Genomic DNA, 15,054 nt, shown 5'->3' on the forward strand with positions numbered 1-15,054 from the left:
TAGCTGTTCCTCTGCTGGGTGGAAGGAGGGGAAGCATGAGGAAGTATAGAGGACCGAGCACCTTAAAGCAATCTGGGGGTCTCCCTGAAGGAGGCAATGCCTATAGCTAGGTCTGAAAGGACTGGGGAGCATGTTGCTGTGTGCCTTGGGGAAAGGCACAATATTGCTCTGTCTCTCTGCATATAGAAGGAGCTCCTGTGAGAAAGAAAGGAGATTTGTAAATAGCAGGTGTGGCCTCATTATAGTGAGGGACATTGTTATTAATAACCATGTGTAGGTAACAAGCTGAGGTTCAGGAAGCTGACCTTGCCTTCCCAGAGAGCCAGGAGGAGTAGTCAGTGTCTAGGGTCGGGTAGAGAAGGAGAATCTGCCTTCGGAGTCTATGCAGTTCTAGGGTGTGTGTGTGTTGGGGGTAGGGTGGGGAGGAATGTCCTTCCTTCCAGGCTTTTATATTCTACTGTGCCTCCAGCCAGGAAACCCATGTAAGGGCAGTATTCTCTTCTCTGCTTTGGCTCACACTGTTCCTTCCAACGGCAATACCATTTCTCCTCTCCATGACCACAGGCTAAGAATCACACTGGGCAGTGGAAGGGAGGGGGGATCCCAAGGCAGCCACCTTGTACTGGTTACCTTTTTTCATCCAACAAAGGCTTGATAGGCATCTCTCTCTACAGGCTCTGCACATGACCCTTAGGGTAGAGAAGAAGGGGGCAAGGTCATGCCTTCAGGAGCTCATAGTCAGCTGACACTCTACAAACATTTTAGGGTTTACAGCAATTTCCCACACTGATTTTGTTCAACATTCACTTCAGTCTGTGAGGCAGGTTTCATGGTTCCCATTTTGCAGATAAGGAAACTGAGGTTCAGAAAGTTACAAAGGTAACATCTAAGTGATGCTGAAAAGGAATGGACAAGATGCTGATTAAGTGAAGACACTTTGTGATGTGTCTCTGAACTAAGACAAGCCTCACTGGGGCTGGGACTGCAGAATCTTGTGACCCCGTTGGGTCTCACCAGCCTTATCCTGGCCTGAGTGGGCCCCACTCATGCTCAGAGAGATTGGAGAGAACACCTGGCCAGCTGAGCATACAACTTGACAGTCCTGAGACTAGACCCCGAATGCTGAGAACACTGCCCTCCACCCAACTCCTAATTACAGGGCAAAGACAGGGAAGTGGGTGTCTTAGAGGGGAGGGCAGAGTTGGTGAGGAGCAAGAGTGGGGAAGTACAGCCTGTGAGCTGAGACTGGGCCATGACCCCTGGTTGTCAGCACACAAATGCACTTTCCTGATCCCAACCTGCTGTGTGACTTTGGGAAAGCCCCAACCTTCTCTGAGTCCCTGCTTCCCAGCTCTCTCCAAACTCAATTCCTAAGGATCCTCCAGCTCTCAGTTGAGTGGCACCCTTTCTGCAGCCCCCGGGTGGCCTTTACTTCCTCTTCCTCCATGTTGTGCCCAGTCTCTGCTGCCCAGCTCCAGTGGCTCAAGCGTCATCCTTACTCTTGGAACCTGCAGTCCTAGGCCTGCTCTGCCCTCTGACTCAGGCAGGCCTGAACTTTGGGATCTAAGCAGGTGACCTGGGTGGTTTTGCCCCGTGATCGTGCTTTGACCTTTGGCATGTCCACCTGGTCCCTCCCTCCTCCATGGCACACACCTGTCCCCAGTCCTAGGACAGCCCAGGAAATGCAAGGGACCAGGTTTTTCAGAGAAGGCAGCAGCACTGCACCAAGGGGCTTGTCATCTATCATGAGATGGCCCAGAGAGGTAGCCCTTCCACCCCTCCAGCTCCTCCCTAGGTAATGGCCCAATCCTGGCTGGGAATGCTCCACCCCATCTGACCTCCCAGGCCAAACGTGCACAGGCCTGTTTTACTGAGGGAGATTTGTCCTAAAGGACAAGCGGATTCACTGAAGCCACTTAGCGAACCTCCCAGCATCCTTATACCTGGTTCACTTTGCATGTGTTAGTTGCTCAGTTGTGTACGACTCTTTACAACTCTATAGGCTACAGCCCGCCAGGCTCCTTTGTGCATAGGATTCTCCAAGCCAGAATACTGGAGTGGGTTGCCAGTTCCTTCTCTAGGGAATCTTCCTGACCCAGGGATCAAACCCAGGTCTTCACATTACAGGCGAATTCTTTATCATCTGAGCCACCAGGGAAGCCCTGGTTCTCTTTAGGGATGGGGAAATCACCCCTTCCTCAGAAGGTATGGGGCATAACCCGAACTGAGATAGGTTTGTAGGAATTTGCCCTCACCGGCTGCACCGAGAATGAGGGGACAGACTAAGGAGCCCTTCTCCAGGCTCCTAACGGAGAGGGTGATGGCAACCCACTCCAGTACTTTTGCCTGGAAAATCCCATGGATGGAGGAGCCTGGTGGGGTGCAGTTCATGGGGTCTCGAAGAGTTGGACATGACTGAGCAACTTCACTTTCATTCTTTGGAGAAGGAAATGACAACCCACTCCAGTGTTCTTGCCTGGAGAATCCCAGGGACGGAGGAGCCTGGTGGGCTGCCGTCTATGGGGTCGCACAGAGTCGGACACGACTGGGGCGACCTAGCAGCAGCAGCAGCAACGCAACTGTACTAGCCAAGAGAGTCACATATTTAATACCAACACTTCTAAGCCTTACGACAACACCATTATAATATAATGTAATCCCAGTTTTACCGAAATGAGGAAACTAAGGCTCAGCGAGGTCAAGTGGCAGGCCCAAGTTCACAGAACTAAAAAGTGGCAATGAATGAAGGGTCTAACGGAGGCGTGTGATGGGCGCGCCGGGCGATGGCTTCGCGGAGAGCGGGGGGTTACAGAGTGTGCACAGCGCCGGCGGCCCGGTTCCCGGAGGGCTGGCAGAGGCAGGCCCTCTGCACCCCGGGGCTCAGGGGAGCACAAGCTCCCAGAGGCGCGGCCCGGCTCTGCCCCTGCTGCGCGGGCCGCCCCGCCCCCGCTCCGCCCCCAGCCCGCCCCGCCCGGGACCGCAGACGGCGCCCGGCGGCGGCGCGAACGGCAGCGAGGAGGGTGGCTCCGGGCTCGGTGCTCACCGCGACTTCCCGCGCAGGGCCCGGCCGGACCAGGACGCGCGTCCTCAGCGGCGCTGGAGGATGCGGCCGCGGTGCCGGGCAGCAGCAGCGGGAAGCCGGGTGCCCTGCAGGTAGGAGCTCGCCCACTCGGCGGGCGCGGAAACTTGGGCCGAGTTTGCGGGCGGCGCGTGGGGAAGGGGCGGGTGGCGCTGCCCCAGGGCGCCCCTACCGGCCGGTCCCGGGATGGAGCACGCTGGGCCTGGGCCGATGTGGCGTGGCTCCTACTTGCCGCGGAGGGGGACCCCGGCGGGCGGGCTGCGGGCAAGGGTCGCGCCGCTGCCCCGACTTTCCCTGGATTTCGAGGCCCCGGGGGCCTGGTAGCGCTCTGGAGCTCGGGTAACCGATCCGGCGCGGGGCTGGCGAAGAGGAGCTAAGGCCGAGCCCTCGGGCCTCCCGCGGGGCCCGGCTCACGTGGACTGCCCGGGCGGAGATGAGGGGGCGGCGGGGGCCTGGCCTGGGGGCGGCTGGCACTGAGACGCCTTGGGGCCCTGGACGCGCCCTGCTGGGACGGGACGGCCCTGCGGTTTCCTCGCTAAGGCTTGACTCACCCTCTGGCCGCAGCCCAGGCTGGCGGGATCGCCCGGAGGCGGTGGCTGCCCGAACTCTGCTGCCGGGCCGCCCCCTGCCCCGGCCCTCCCGCCAGTTTTTAGATGTCGGTCCGTGGGGCCCGGTGCGCCGGCCTGCCCGCGTGCACACGTGTGCGGGACCCCGAGCGAGGGGAGAACGCAGTTCTGGAGGGGAGTGTGTGCAGATACGGGCCAGACACGTACTTGCAGGCACGGGTTTGCATGGGCGGCGGCCTGTGTATCGGCCTGCTGGGGTGCACGTGCGCCCCAGCGCCACCGAATAGAGCATGGGGCCGGCCGGAAGCCGCCGGGGTCGGGTGCGGCGGCAGCCCCAAGGCCAGGTCGGTCGGTTGAGGGCCCCAGGCACTGGAGTTCAGGGCGAGGCAGGTAGAGGCCAGGGGCGTGGAGCGGATCCCGCCACCCTTCCCCCACCGCTAGAGCCTGGGCTGCCCCTAGATGCGGTTGTAGCGTACGCAGGGCCCAAAACCTCAGCCGGGGGAGGTGTGATAACACGGGAAGCGGAGCCGATTCAGCCTCTAAGAGGCGCTGGCCACAGCTGGGCAGGATCGCTCTCTTCTTCCTGGTCTTGCCCAATGTCTATCAGGAGACCCCTTAGGCGTTGGAACTGGGCCAGAGAGCTGTTTGCGCCCCCTGCTGTTTAGGGCAGGGATGGCACGGCTGCAGTGGGCTTCTCTCCTGGGCGCTGCTTGAGAATGGGCCTACCAGCCCAGCTCCAACTTGTCAGGAAGCCGCTGGGTGGCCCCAAGGGTGATGTGGCCCTGCTCCCTGGAGCCCTGCCCTTCTTCAAACAATTGCTTGCCTTTTGGGTTGTGTGAGGGAAGGAGGCACCTACATTTGGGCTACCACTTGGCGTGGAGAGGAGCCTTGCCTTGAGGGGTTGTGTGCTGGGCTCTCCTAATAGCAGGAGGTCGTGTTACCCCCATACCCTTCATAGCCCTCTGCTGGTTCCCTGGAGCCCTCATCTCTCCACCAATGACTTGGGGGGTCCCAAGTGGCCTCACCTTTATTGGATGAGTCCCAGGGGTGTCACAGGAAGTCCCCAGGGCGAAGGGTACACAATGGGCAGAGCCCAGGGGAGAATGGCTCTTGGGGGCCGGGGCTGGGTATGGAGAAGGTCCCAAGGAGTGGTGGGGGAAGTGAGACTAGAGCCTACACTTAATTAACCCAGAGCTCCCCAAGGGCAGGGGTCTCAACACCACCCCCCCCCCAACCATACAACCACCTCTTGCAAAGCCGCCGTGCACCGGGGTGGGAGGCTTTCCCCTTGGGATGCAGCGCCCTGTTGTAGGGCACTGCCATCGGTATTGTGGCCCCGCTGCCCCTTCCTGTCTTCTGGGGAGCATCTGCTGCTTCAGGCTGGTCTGAGGTTAGTCTGGCCAGGAGGTGAGACAACTGTCTGAGTGTTGCCCGGCTTCCTTGGTGCACTTAGGCTGGAATAAGGGTGGTCACTGGCTCCCATAATACCCTTGGCTTTTCTTGGCATATTTTCAAAATGTGCCAGTCTAACTCTGAGCCTGTGGGTGTCATTGGTCACCAGCTGAAGGGAGAGAACTGCAGGGGTTGGAGGGGGGGTGGAGGTTGGTCTTGGCTTGGTGACAGAAACCTGTGACACCTGGCCCACGGCCTAATCATAGCAAGATTGAGCTTATTCATCCTTCTTAAGCCACCTGAGGGTTTCGGGGAACAGGGCACTGGGGGAGGTAGAAGCAGGTCAGTGTGGTTCTAGCAGACTGGCCTCAGATGACCTCGCCTGGGCCACGGGGTACCTGCTACCTTGAAGAAATCCGTGTTGACCTCTCTGGGCCTTGCCTGGCCTTGCTTGGGGACCTTAGAGTCTTTCTCTGGCATTCGGTTTTTCCTTCAGTACAAGGGGGGTCATTGCCAACTAGCACTTTGTGACCCATAGAAGCTCCTCCCTGGATATTCACAGCTTCTCGCCTCTCCACCTGCTCCATGGTCCTGTGCTGCCCCCATGTGCCTTGGGACAACTGCAGCTTGGGGGCTGGGATGGACACAGGCTCTCCTCCTGCACTTTTGTGGGAGCTTCCTGTTGGTGCCACAGCGCCATCTGCTGGACAGTCTTTGCTCTCCTGCTGGGGTTTGTTCTCGGGTGAGGGTGGGGGTTACACCAAAGGTTCCCCTGGGCCACCTCTCCTGGGGACTGCTACTCTCTGAAACCAAGCCAGTCACAGAGACAGAAACATAGATCAATGGAACAAAACAGAAAGCCCAGAGATAAATCCACGCACCTTGGACACCTTATCTTTGACAAAGGAGGCAAGAATATACAATGGAGAAAAGAGACTGTCTTTTCTCCATTGTATGGTGCTGGGAAAACTGGTTAACCACTTGTAAAAGAATGAAACTAGAACACTTTCTAATACCATACACAGAAATAAACTCAAAATGGATTAAAGATCTAAACGTAAGACCAGAAACTATTAAACTCTTAGAGGAGAACATAGGCAAAACACTCTGTGACATAAATCACAGCAGGATCCTCTATGACCCACCTCCCAGAATATTGGAAATAAAAGCAAAAATAAACAAATGGGACCTAATTAAAATTAAAAGCTTCTGCACAACAAAGGAAACTATAAGCAAGGTGAAAAGACAGCCTTCACCTGGGAGAAAATAATAGCAAATGAAGCAACTGACAAACAACTAATCTCAAAAATATACAAGCAACTCCTGCAGCTCCATTCCAGAAAAATAAACGACCCAATCAAAAAATGGGCCAAAGAACTAAACAGACATTTCTCCAAAGAAGACATACAGATGGCTAACAAACACATGAAAAGATGCTCAACATCACTCATTATCAGAGAAATGCAAATCAAAACCACTATGAGGTACCATTTCACGCCAGTCAGAATGGCTGCGATCCAAAAGTCTACAAGCAATAAATGCTGGAGAGGGTGTGGAGAAAAGGGAACCCTCTTACACTGCTGGTGGGAATGCAAACTAGTATAGCCACTATGGAGAACAGTGTGGAGATTCCTTAAACTGGAAATAGAACTGCCTTATGAACCAGCAATCCCACTGCTGGGCATACACACCGAGGAAACCAGAATTGAAAGAGACACATGTACCCCAGTGTTCATCGCAGCACTGTTTATAATAGCCAGGACATGGAAGCAACCTAGATGTCCATCATCAGATGGCTGGATAAGAAAGCTGTGGTACATATACACAATGGAGTATTACTCAGCCATTAAAAAGAATACATTTGAATCAGTTCTAATGAGGTGGATGAAACTGGAGCCTATTATACAGAGTGAAGCAAGCCAGAAAGAAAAACACCAATACAGTATACTAATGCATATATATGGAATTCAGAAAGATGCTAACAATAACCCTGTGTACGAGACAGCAAAAGAGACACTGATGTATAGAACAGTCTTATGGACTCTGTTGCAGAGGGAGAGGGTGGGAAGATTTTGGAGAATGGCATTGAAACATGTATAATATCATGTATGAAACGAGTTGCCAGTCCAGGTTCGATGCACGATACTGGATGCTTGGGGCTAGTGCACTGGGATGACCCAGAGGGATGGTATGGGGAGGGAGGAGGGAGGAAGGTTCAGGATGGGGAACACATGTATACCTGTGGCGGATTCATTTTGATATTTGGCAAAACTAATACAATTTGTAAAGTTTAAAAATAAAAAAAAAGAATACTGGAGTGGGTTGCCATTTCCTTCTCCGGCGGATTTTCCTAACCCAGGGATTGAACCCACGTCTTCTGCATTAGCAGAAAAAAAAAGTATATATATATAAAATAAATAAATTTTAAGAAAAGATAATAATAAAAAGTAATAATAAAACCAAGCCAGTATGTGTCCTTCTGGGCCTAGGGACTTGGTTCCAGGTCTGTCTGCCATTTTTTAAGAAGACTGAGAGGTCAGAAAATGAGATCTAGAGTGTCGCAGGAAGTCTGGATTTGTAGACAGTGCCTGATTCCACACCTTGGCTGCTGTAGGAATCTGGAAATCACTGTGGCATCTAAGACTTAAGAGCTTGTAGTGGGAAGTAGGAAGCCTGCTTCTCATGCCATCTCTTCCATCAGTGACTGGGATAAACAGGACTCCTCATCTATACACGGATGGAAGCAGGAGCAGGAGGAGTAACCAAGCAAAGTGACCCCAGAGTCTGAAACTTCAGAAGGGGTCTTGGGAGTCAGTGGAGTAAAGCTGAACTGAAGGGACTCCCGGAGTGAGGTAGGGGTATAGTAGAGCTACTGTGTAAGAATTCTTTAAGCCAGGGGTTTTACAGCTTTAGAAATAAAGTTGGCTCCTGCATGCATTCATTCATCCATACATGAATGGGTGTACTTAGCATATGTGAACCCATACATGAATGGGTGTACTTCGTGTCCATATGTAATTGTACTCAGTGAGCATCTACCAAGTGCCAAGTTCTTAGGCATGGCAGTGAGTCAGTGAGAACAGCAGTTCTCTGCTGCTTGCCTGTGGCCTGTGTTTTGACAGCCCCTGCCTCTTCTCTCTCCCAGGTCAGCGTTTGAGTAGCTGGGGCCCTGGAGGGCTTGAAGCCTTCACAGTGATGGCGGAGAAGCGGCCACTGGGGACCCTGGGGCCTGTGATGTATGGGAAGCTGCCCCGCCTGGAGGCAGACTCCGGGCCCGGCCACAGCCTGCCCCCCTCTGCTGGAAACCAGGACTCCTGCAGCTACAAGGGTGCCTACTTCTCCTGCCCCATGGGGGCTCCTCCTAAGACAGGGTCTGAGCGATTGGCACCTTGGACCCCATACCCACCCTTGTACCCTACCAGCATGGCAGGACCCCCACTCCGAGCAAACAATCTTCTGACCAGCTGCCTGCTCTACCGCCCGTCCACAGAAAGCTCTGAGAAGGTGCAGGACTCTGGCCCTGTCGAGCTCCTGCCCTTTGGTCCCCAGTCTCACTCCTACCCAGGTCCCCCACTGGCAGCACCCAAACCTGTCTACCGTAGCCCCCTGTGCTATGGGCTCGCGACTTGCCTGGGAGCGGGGGCACCGAAGAAGCCTCTGGATGTTGACTGGACGCTGGTGACCGGGTCCTTGTTACCACCAGTGGGCCCGTCTTGTTCTCTGCCCCCAGCCTCTGGCAAGGGCCAGTTCCTGGATGGCACCTTCTTGCGTGGGGTGCCAGCTGGGGCATCTGACAAAGACTCCTCGGTGAGCTTCTCCCCCTGCCAGGCCTTCTTGGAGAAGTACCGGGCCCTCCATGGCACAGGCTTCCTGGCCTCGAAGTATGCGAGTCCTTACTCTGGGGACCCCAAGCAGGCATTGTCTGAGGGCCCCCCGAGTCCTTGGACCCAGCTGGCCCAACCCCTAGGACCAGCCTGCCAGGACGCAGCACCCCCACACTATCCGCTGCCCCACCCCACACAGCCCGTGCCTTGCCCACCAGCCTGTCGCCACCCAGAGAAGCCAGGCAGCTACAGCTCAGTGCTCCCACTGCAGCCACTGGGAGCCCCCAAGGGGGCCGGGTACCCAGCTGGTGGGCTAAACAGCCCCTACCTGAGGCAGCAGGCCATTCAGACACCCTATATGCCCCCGGTGGGGCTGGACCCTTATGCCTACCCCTCCGCCCCCCTCCCGGCACCCTCGCCAGGCCTCAAGCTGGAGCCGCCTCTCACCCCACGCTGCCCACTGGACTTTGCCCCCCAAACGCTGGGCTTCCCCTATGCCCGGGAGGACCTCTCTCTCTATGGAGCATCCCCAGGACTTGGAGGGATGCCACCTTCCCAGAACAGTGTGCAGGCCTTGCCAAAGCCCGGGGCATTCCAGCGGGCATGCCAGCCTCTGCCTGCCAGCCAGCCGTGCTCAGAGCCCCTGAGGCCTGCAGAGAAGCCCGTGCAGGAAGCCGAGGAGAAGATGTGGCTGCCCAGCTGCAGAAAGGAGCATCCCCAGCCACAGCCGCAGGCCCAGGCCCAGCCCCAGCCCCAGCCACAGGCCCAGCCCCAGCCCCGGCCCCGGCTTGATGAGCACCCCGGGGCACCCATTGTCATCGGAGATAGTCCAGTTCCGCGCACCCCACCGCCGCTCCCACCCTGTGCCCAGGAGCGCCAGTCTCTGCCACAGAATGAGGGCTCACTGCCCCCCAGCTCTCCACCCATGCCGGTCATCGACAATGTCTTCAGCCTGGCCCCCTACCGTGACTACCTGGATGTGCCAGCACCTGAGGCCTCAGCTGAGCCTGAACTGGCCCCAGCCCCCAACGAGAGCCACGACAGAGACTGTGGAAGGTCCCTGCCTGCCCAGGAAGCCCCTTCCAGTGAGCACCCCTCACTTAAGGAGGAGGTGGCTCTGGACTTGAGTGTGAAGAAGACCACCGCCGAGGCCTCCCCCACCAAGGTCCCTCATCCCATGGGACGTGCCAAGCCCACCGCAGCCGTGGATATGCCGGCCACAGGAAGCAATGTCTCCAACATGCCAGGTACGGGGGACACGGTCTCCGATCCGCAGGGCCTGCAAAAGGCAGTCACAGAGGTGCCAGAACCACCTGGGCTACCAGTGACCACAGAGGCCACCCCAAGGACCAACTTCCACAGCTCGGTGGCCTTCATGTTTCGAAAGTTCAAGATCATCCGGCCAGCACCCTTGCCTGCAACTGTGGTCCCCTCTGTGCCCACGTTGGCCCCTGCCCCGGCCCAGCCTGTACCCACCCCCACTCCCGTGCCCCCTGGACTACAGATGCTCACCCAGCCCTTGCCCATGGCCTGCTTTGGCCTGACACTGCCCAGCCCTCCAGCTGTAGCCATGGCCTCCCCTGCCTCCATGCCTGCCCCAGCTCCGTCGCCCGCACCGGCTCCGGCTCCAGCTCCCGCTCCAGTTGCTGGCCCCTCCCCAGCTTCTACCCCCACCACGGCCGACTCCTCAGAGCAGCACTTCGCAGGACTGCACGCATCCTTGTGTGATGCCATCTCAGGCTCCGTGGCCCACTCCCCACCTGAAAAGCTGCGCGAATGGCTCGCGACGTCTGGGCCCTGGGGCCGGGCGGCGTGGCAGGACTGCCAGGGCGTGCAGGGGCTGCTGGGCAAGCTGCTGTCGCAGCTGCAGAGCTTCGTGTGCACGCAGCAGTGCCCCTTCCCCCACGTGGTGCGGGCCGGAGCCATCTTCGTACCCATCCACCTGGTGAAGGAGCGGCTGTTCCCGCGGCTGCCGCCCGCCTCCGTGGACCACGTGCTGCAGGAGCACCGCGTGGAGCTGCGGCCCACCACACTGTCGGAGGAGCGGGCCCTGCGGGAGCGGGCCCTGCACGGCTGCACCTCGCGCATGCTGAAGCTGCTGGCGCTGCGCCAGCTGCCCGACATCTACCCAGACCTGCTGGGCCTGCAGTGGCGGGACTGCGTCCGCCGCCAGCTGGGTGAGCATGGGGCCACCCCCGTAGCCGCCGGAGCTGTGTGAGCGAGTGACAGGTGTGTGGGCTGTGTGAGTGGTCACCGCTGGGGGCTGAGGGATTCCTGGGCCTCTGGGAAGGACTCATGCCTGGTACGGGGGAAAGGCAGGGGCTGGCTTCCTGGGGGGGCCCCCATCCCTCTTCACCCCCAGTGTCAACAAGCACCTTCACAGCCTCCTCTGTGAGCCCCTGAGCATGTCAGCTTGCCAGCTGCTGTGTCCCCAGGGAAACTTGGCCTTCCCTCCCGGATCCCTGCCCCGCTTCTTCCTCCGTTGTGCCTTTTCCATCTTTGGTGCAAGTCTCTCCTCTGGTGTTCCTGGGGCTCTGACCAGGCCCTGAGTTCTGTCTGAGGTCATTTCCCCTTGTGTGTGTCCTGCCCCAGCTCCACATTTCTGAGCTCAAACCCCAAGTCCCCGATTGCTTGCTGGGCTTCTGCACCTGGGGTCTCTCCCGACCCTTAGCTTCACCCATCCCCACTCCTGAGCATCTGCCTGACTTGCTTCCCACCCCAGTCTGTCCTGGCTCAGCGAGCAGCACTGTGCTCACCCAGCACTCAGTAGTTCCCCCGTCCTCCCAGGCAGACACTGGAGTTGCCTGTGAGTCGGAATGCTGTTCTGTGGTTTGCTTTTCCCTGCCACATGAAGTCTGTGCGTGGTGTGCTCGCCTGTGACCTTGTGTCTGAGGGCGTCTTCTGCATCAGGTCAGGCAGCTGGACCTTGCTCTCAGGAGGGGCTGAGTGCCGCCCGGGTGGACCGTGGCCATCGTACTTAGCCAGGGCTTTGGTGATGGCACCAAGTGGTGTCTGTCGCTGCCTGTCCTGCTTCGGGACATTTGGCATCGAAGGCTGAGGCCCCCTCTGTAGTCCGCCGCCCACCTGACCTTCCGTCCTCCAGGCCTCTGGCTCTGTCTCTGCAGAAACTCTTTCCTGTCCCCTTCCCATCCTGGCAGCCTTCCCCTGGACTTCCATCTGGTCCAGGCTCCATAGAGAGGAGACCTGAGGCAACAAGGTATAGATGTGGAGCTTGGGGTCTGAGTGACGAGCATTGCTGACCCCTGAGCACTTAAGAGATTGAGTCATTTGCCCTAATGGGGTGCAAAGAACATGCAAATACAAGTATTCTATTCTTGGATGAGAAGGAATGAAGGTGGATGGGTGTTGATGCCTCACTCACAAGCCCCCCAGCCAGTCTTATCTCTACATTTGGGCTCTCTGGGGCCCACAGAGGGGCGGGTCATTTTTCCTGTGCTGCCTGCTGGGCAGTGGGGTCCAGACCGAGTCTATGAAAGTGGGGTCCAGCTTCCTGCCTCAGGCTGCATTTTGGGGCCCCATCTCCACCCTTCCGTATCTTTGTGGAGCTGCTCCTCAGAGGTGTCCTTAGACAGGGCTCCCCTGACAGCCTGCCTTCCAAGCAGGAGCCCCCTCCCACCCCTCCCCCCGGGCAGTGCTCTCAGCCCAGCCTTGCCTGGGCTCTGGCCCTTGTTCTGGCTCTGGGGGTGATGTGTCAGGGCCCCCTCTGTTCCCCAGTTCCCACAGCTATTCATTGAGCCTTTAGATCAGACCAGTGGTATCTGGCCTGTTGCGCCCCTTTCCTCTCGTCCTTGTTCCCAGACAGGCCCTGGCGGGGGGCCCTCATTAGATATAGTGCTGGCATCACCTGGGGAGAGGCCCGCCTTTTTGGCTTGACGGGCTTGACAGTCTTGTCCGTGGGCATGTGCTGGGAAGGGTCGTGATGTCTGTGACCTTACCAGGGCTGCCCTCACCCGGGACAGCAGAACCACTGGTTTAGCTGGTTTTGGGGGCCCAAAGATGGGACCTGAGGGTGTTCTGGGTCTGCGGTCTGACAGTCTGTTCATTTTCCAGGTGACTTTAACACTGAGCCTGGATCAGTGCCCTCTTCAGAATCCACCATGGCCAGAGAGGAGCCGGGGAGCCTAGACCTGACTTGGAAGTCGGCTGCCCCCAAAGCCAAAAAGCCAGGGAGGAAGCCGCCGACCCCTGGCCCAGAGAAAGCAGAGGCTACCGCTGCGGGGGGGTCCCGAGGTGCCTCCCCCACCCCTGCTGCTGGCGCCAGCTTGCCCGGCCCCACGGTGAAGGCACGCTTCCGCAGCCTGCTCGAATCTGCCTGGCTCAATGGCCTGGCACTGCCTACTTGGGGCCACAAGGCCTCAGGACCGGACCGGACCGCACCACGCCCGCAGCTGTTGGGCAGCCAGAGCCACCAGCTGTAGCCTTGGATCACCACTGCTGTTTGGAGATCTGTGGATCGCTCTAAGCCCCGCTTCTGCCATTCCAGCTACTGAGGACCAGGAGCGGACACAGCCTTGCGGTTTTTCCAGCTTTTACCCTGCTCCCCGCCCCTCACCCCAGGCTGGGCTGAGAGCCCCTGAACTTTTAACTTGAGGGTGTTTATCAGAAAGGATATTTCCTATTAGAGAAAACGTGTGGGCCTTGGAGCACAACAGACTTGGGCTTGAGTCCTGGCTCCTGTTCCTGGCTGTGTAACTGGGCGGGCCCCTGCCTCTCTTGTGCCCATGGTTCTCCATTTGTAAAATAGCACAACACAGCCTACCTCAGAGGGTTGTTGTGGAGTGATGCCCGACACACACCCGTCACGGTTTGCTCTCTGCTTCCTGCCCCAGGACAGGAGACGGGATCTCAGCTGGGGCCTTCCTCCAGAAAGTCTTGGTGTCATCTTAGAGTGGTCCCTTGTCCAGTGTATGTGGCTCACACACTTTCTAGAGTCATTTCTGAGGGAAGCTTAGAGCTGCAGCCCCAGCATTGGGGGTTTGACCCTAACCCCCCAGTCTGGAGCTCCCTGAGGGAGCTCTTCCCCTTCCACAGGGGCATAGGGATACAGCCCGGGGCTGGCATCCTTGCCCTGCTGCTTTTGCCCCTGGGGGGCCCTGGCCTGTGATGAACTGACCCAGTGACTTCCCTGTGCTGCTGCCGTGACCTGGTGCATTTCCCCCAGAAGTTATGTGTTTGCAGGAAGCCAAGCAGCTACAGGGACTCAGGGACTCAAAGGGACAGGCTGAGTGACAGCTCAGCCCTGGAAGTCTCCGAAGATGTCAACTAAGTAAGGACTTTGGCCCTCCCCACACCAGGGTCCCAGCAGCCAGGCCTGCTGTGGTTAGCTCCTTGCAGAGTGCTGAACTGAGCCAGAGACTGGCAAGTTGGGCCCCTGGCCTAGTTAAGGTTTGTAATAAGGCTGTGGGCCCTGGAGACAGGCCATTAAACATTAAAAACATTTGGGTTGTTTTGGACCTGAGGCTTGACTTTGTCTTAATGAGGGTAGGGGTATGTGTCACAGGTTGGTTCCATGTGTCATCACCAGGTCCCTCGCCCTTCATTCACAGTCTGCAGCTCTCTGCTCCCAGCCCACACGTGCCGAGGCTCTCCAGCACCCTCTGCCCGCTAGCTCTGGCCATGTGGGTCCTGGGGGTTACTAGTCTGTAGCCCACTGCCCAGTGAGAAATGCTGGTCACCAGACACCATCGCATACCCCTCTCCCAGGACCAAGGACATGCCTGCCAAGTTCTAGGTAGGACAGAGCTGTCCCCATCCCCCCACCCCACCCCTGGGACAGCCCCTCTCACATCTTAGCTGGGCTTAGGTTCCCTTCAGACACCTTGCCTCTGCTGGCCTGTATTCCTACAGGTTTGTTCTCAGGGCTGCCGAGGTGCTTCCTAACCATCCATCTGGGCAGGACCAGTCCATGAGAGCTGGTCACACCTACCAGCATCAACCCTAGTACCTGTGGGTTTTCACTGAGCTCAGCTACATTATTGTGTAGACCCGTTGGCTCCTGTAGTCTAACCACACAGGCCTGAGGAGTGCCCTGGCCTTTGATGGGGGAAGGGAAGTGTGTGTTCAGTCGTGTACAACTCTTTTTGACCCCACGGATGGTGTAGCTTGCCAAGCTTCTCTGTCCATGAAATTCTCCAGGCAAGAATACTGGAGTGGGTCACCATTCCCTTCTTCA

At 57.6% G+C, this 15,054-nt stretch overlaps 1 protein-coding gene across 3 annotated transcripts; it reads left to right on the forward strand.

Annotated features, from left to right (window-relative positions):
• Positions 1 to 2,970: 2,970 nt before the first annotated feature.
• On the forward strand, positions 2,971 to 14,335 carry PRMT2IP (PRMT2 interacting protein). Of its 3 annotated transcripts, XM_086363884.1 has the most exons (4): positions 3,718 to 3,810; position 4,416; positions 8,183 to 11,038; positions 12,933 to 14,333. In XM_086363884.1, the coding sequence occupies exons 1-4, from the start codon at positions 3,733 to 3,735 to the stop codon at positions 13,298 to 13,300; spliced, it is 3,303 nt and encodes a 1,100-aa protein (XP_086220010.1). In that variant the 5' UTR covers positions 3,718 to 3,732; the 3' UTR covers positions 13,301 to 14,333. The 3 variants fall into 3 exon arrangements, with proteins under 3 accessions (XP_086220008.1, XP_086220009.1, XP_086220010.1); XM_086363882.1 differs by lacking the exons at positions 3,718 to 3,810; position 4,416 and adding an exon at positions 2,971 to 3,153 and having other exon boundaries at positions 12,933 to 14,335; XM_086363883.1 differs by lacking the exons at positions 3,718 to 3,810; position 4,416 and adding an exon at positions 2,986 to 3,153 and having other exon boundaries at positions 8,183 to 11,090; positions 12,933 to 14,335.
• Positions 14,336 to 15,054: the final 719 nt, after the last annotated feature.

Source organism: Bos grunniens, chromosome 21 (genome assembly GCF_055505025.1).
Source record: "Bos grunniens cultivar Pamir isolate PY7600 chromosome 21, Bosgru_T2T1.0, whole genome shotgun sequence".
Classification (NCBI taxonomy): domain Eukaryota; kingdom Metazoa; phylum Chordata; class Mammalia; order Artiodactyla; family Bovidae; genus Bos; species Bos grunniens.

Excerpts from the sequence above, each read along its gene's own strand:
- PRMT2IP (XM_086363884.1), top strand. The coding sequence starts at position 3,733 with ATGTCGGTCCGTGGGGCCCGGTGCGCCGGCCTGCCCGCGTGCACACGT. Across the intron at positions 11,039-12,932 it reads CTGCGTCCGCCGCCAGCTGG|GTGACTTTAACACTGAGCCT; the intron begins GTGAGCATGGGG and ends TTCATTTTCCAG.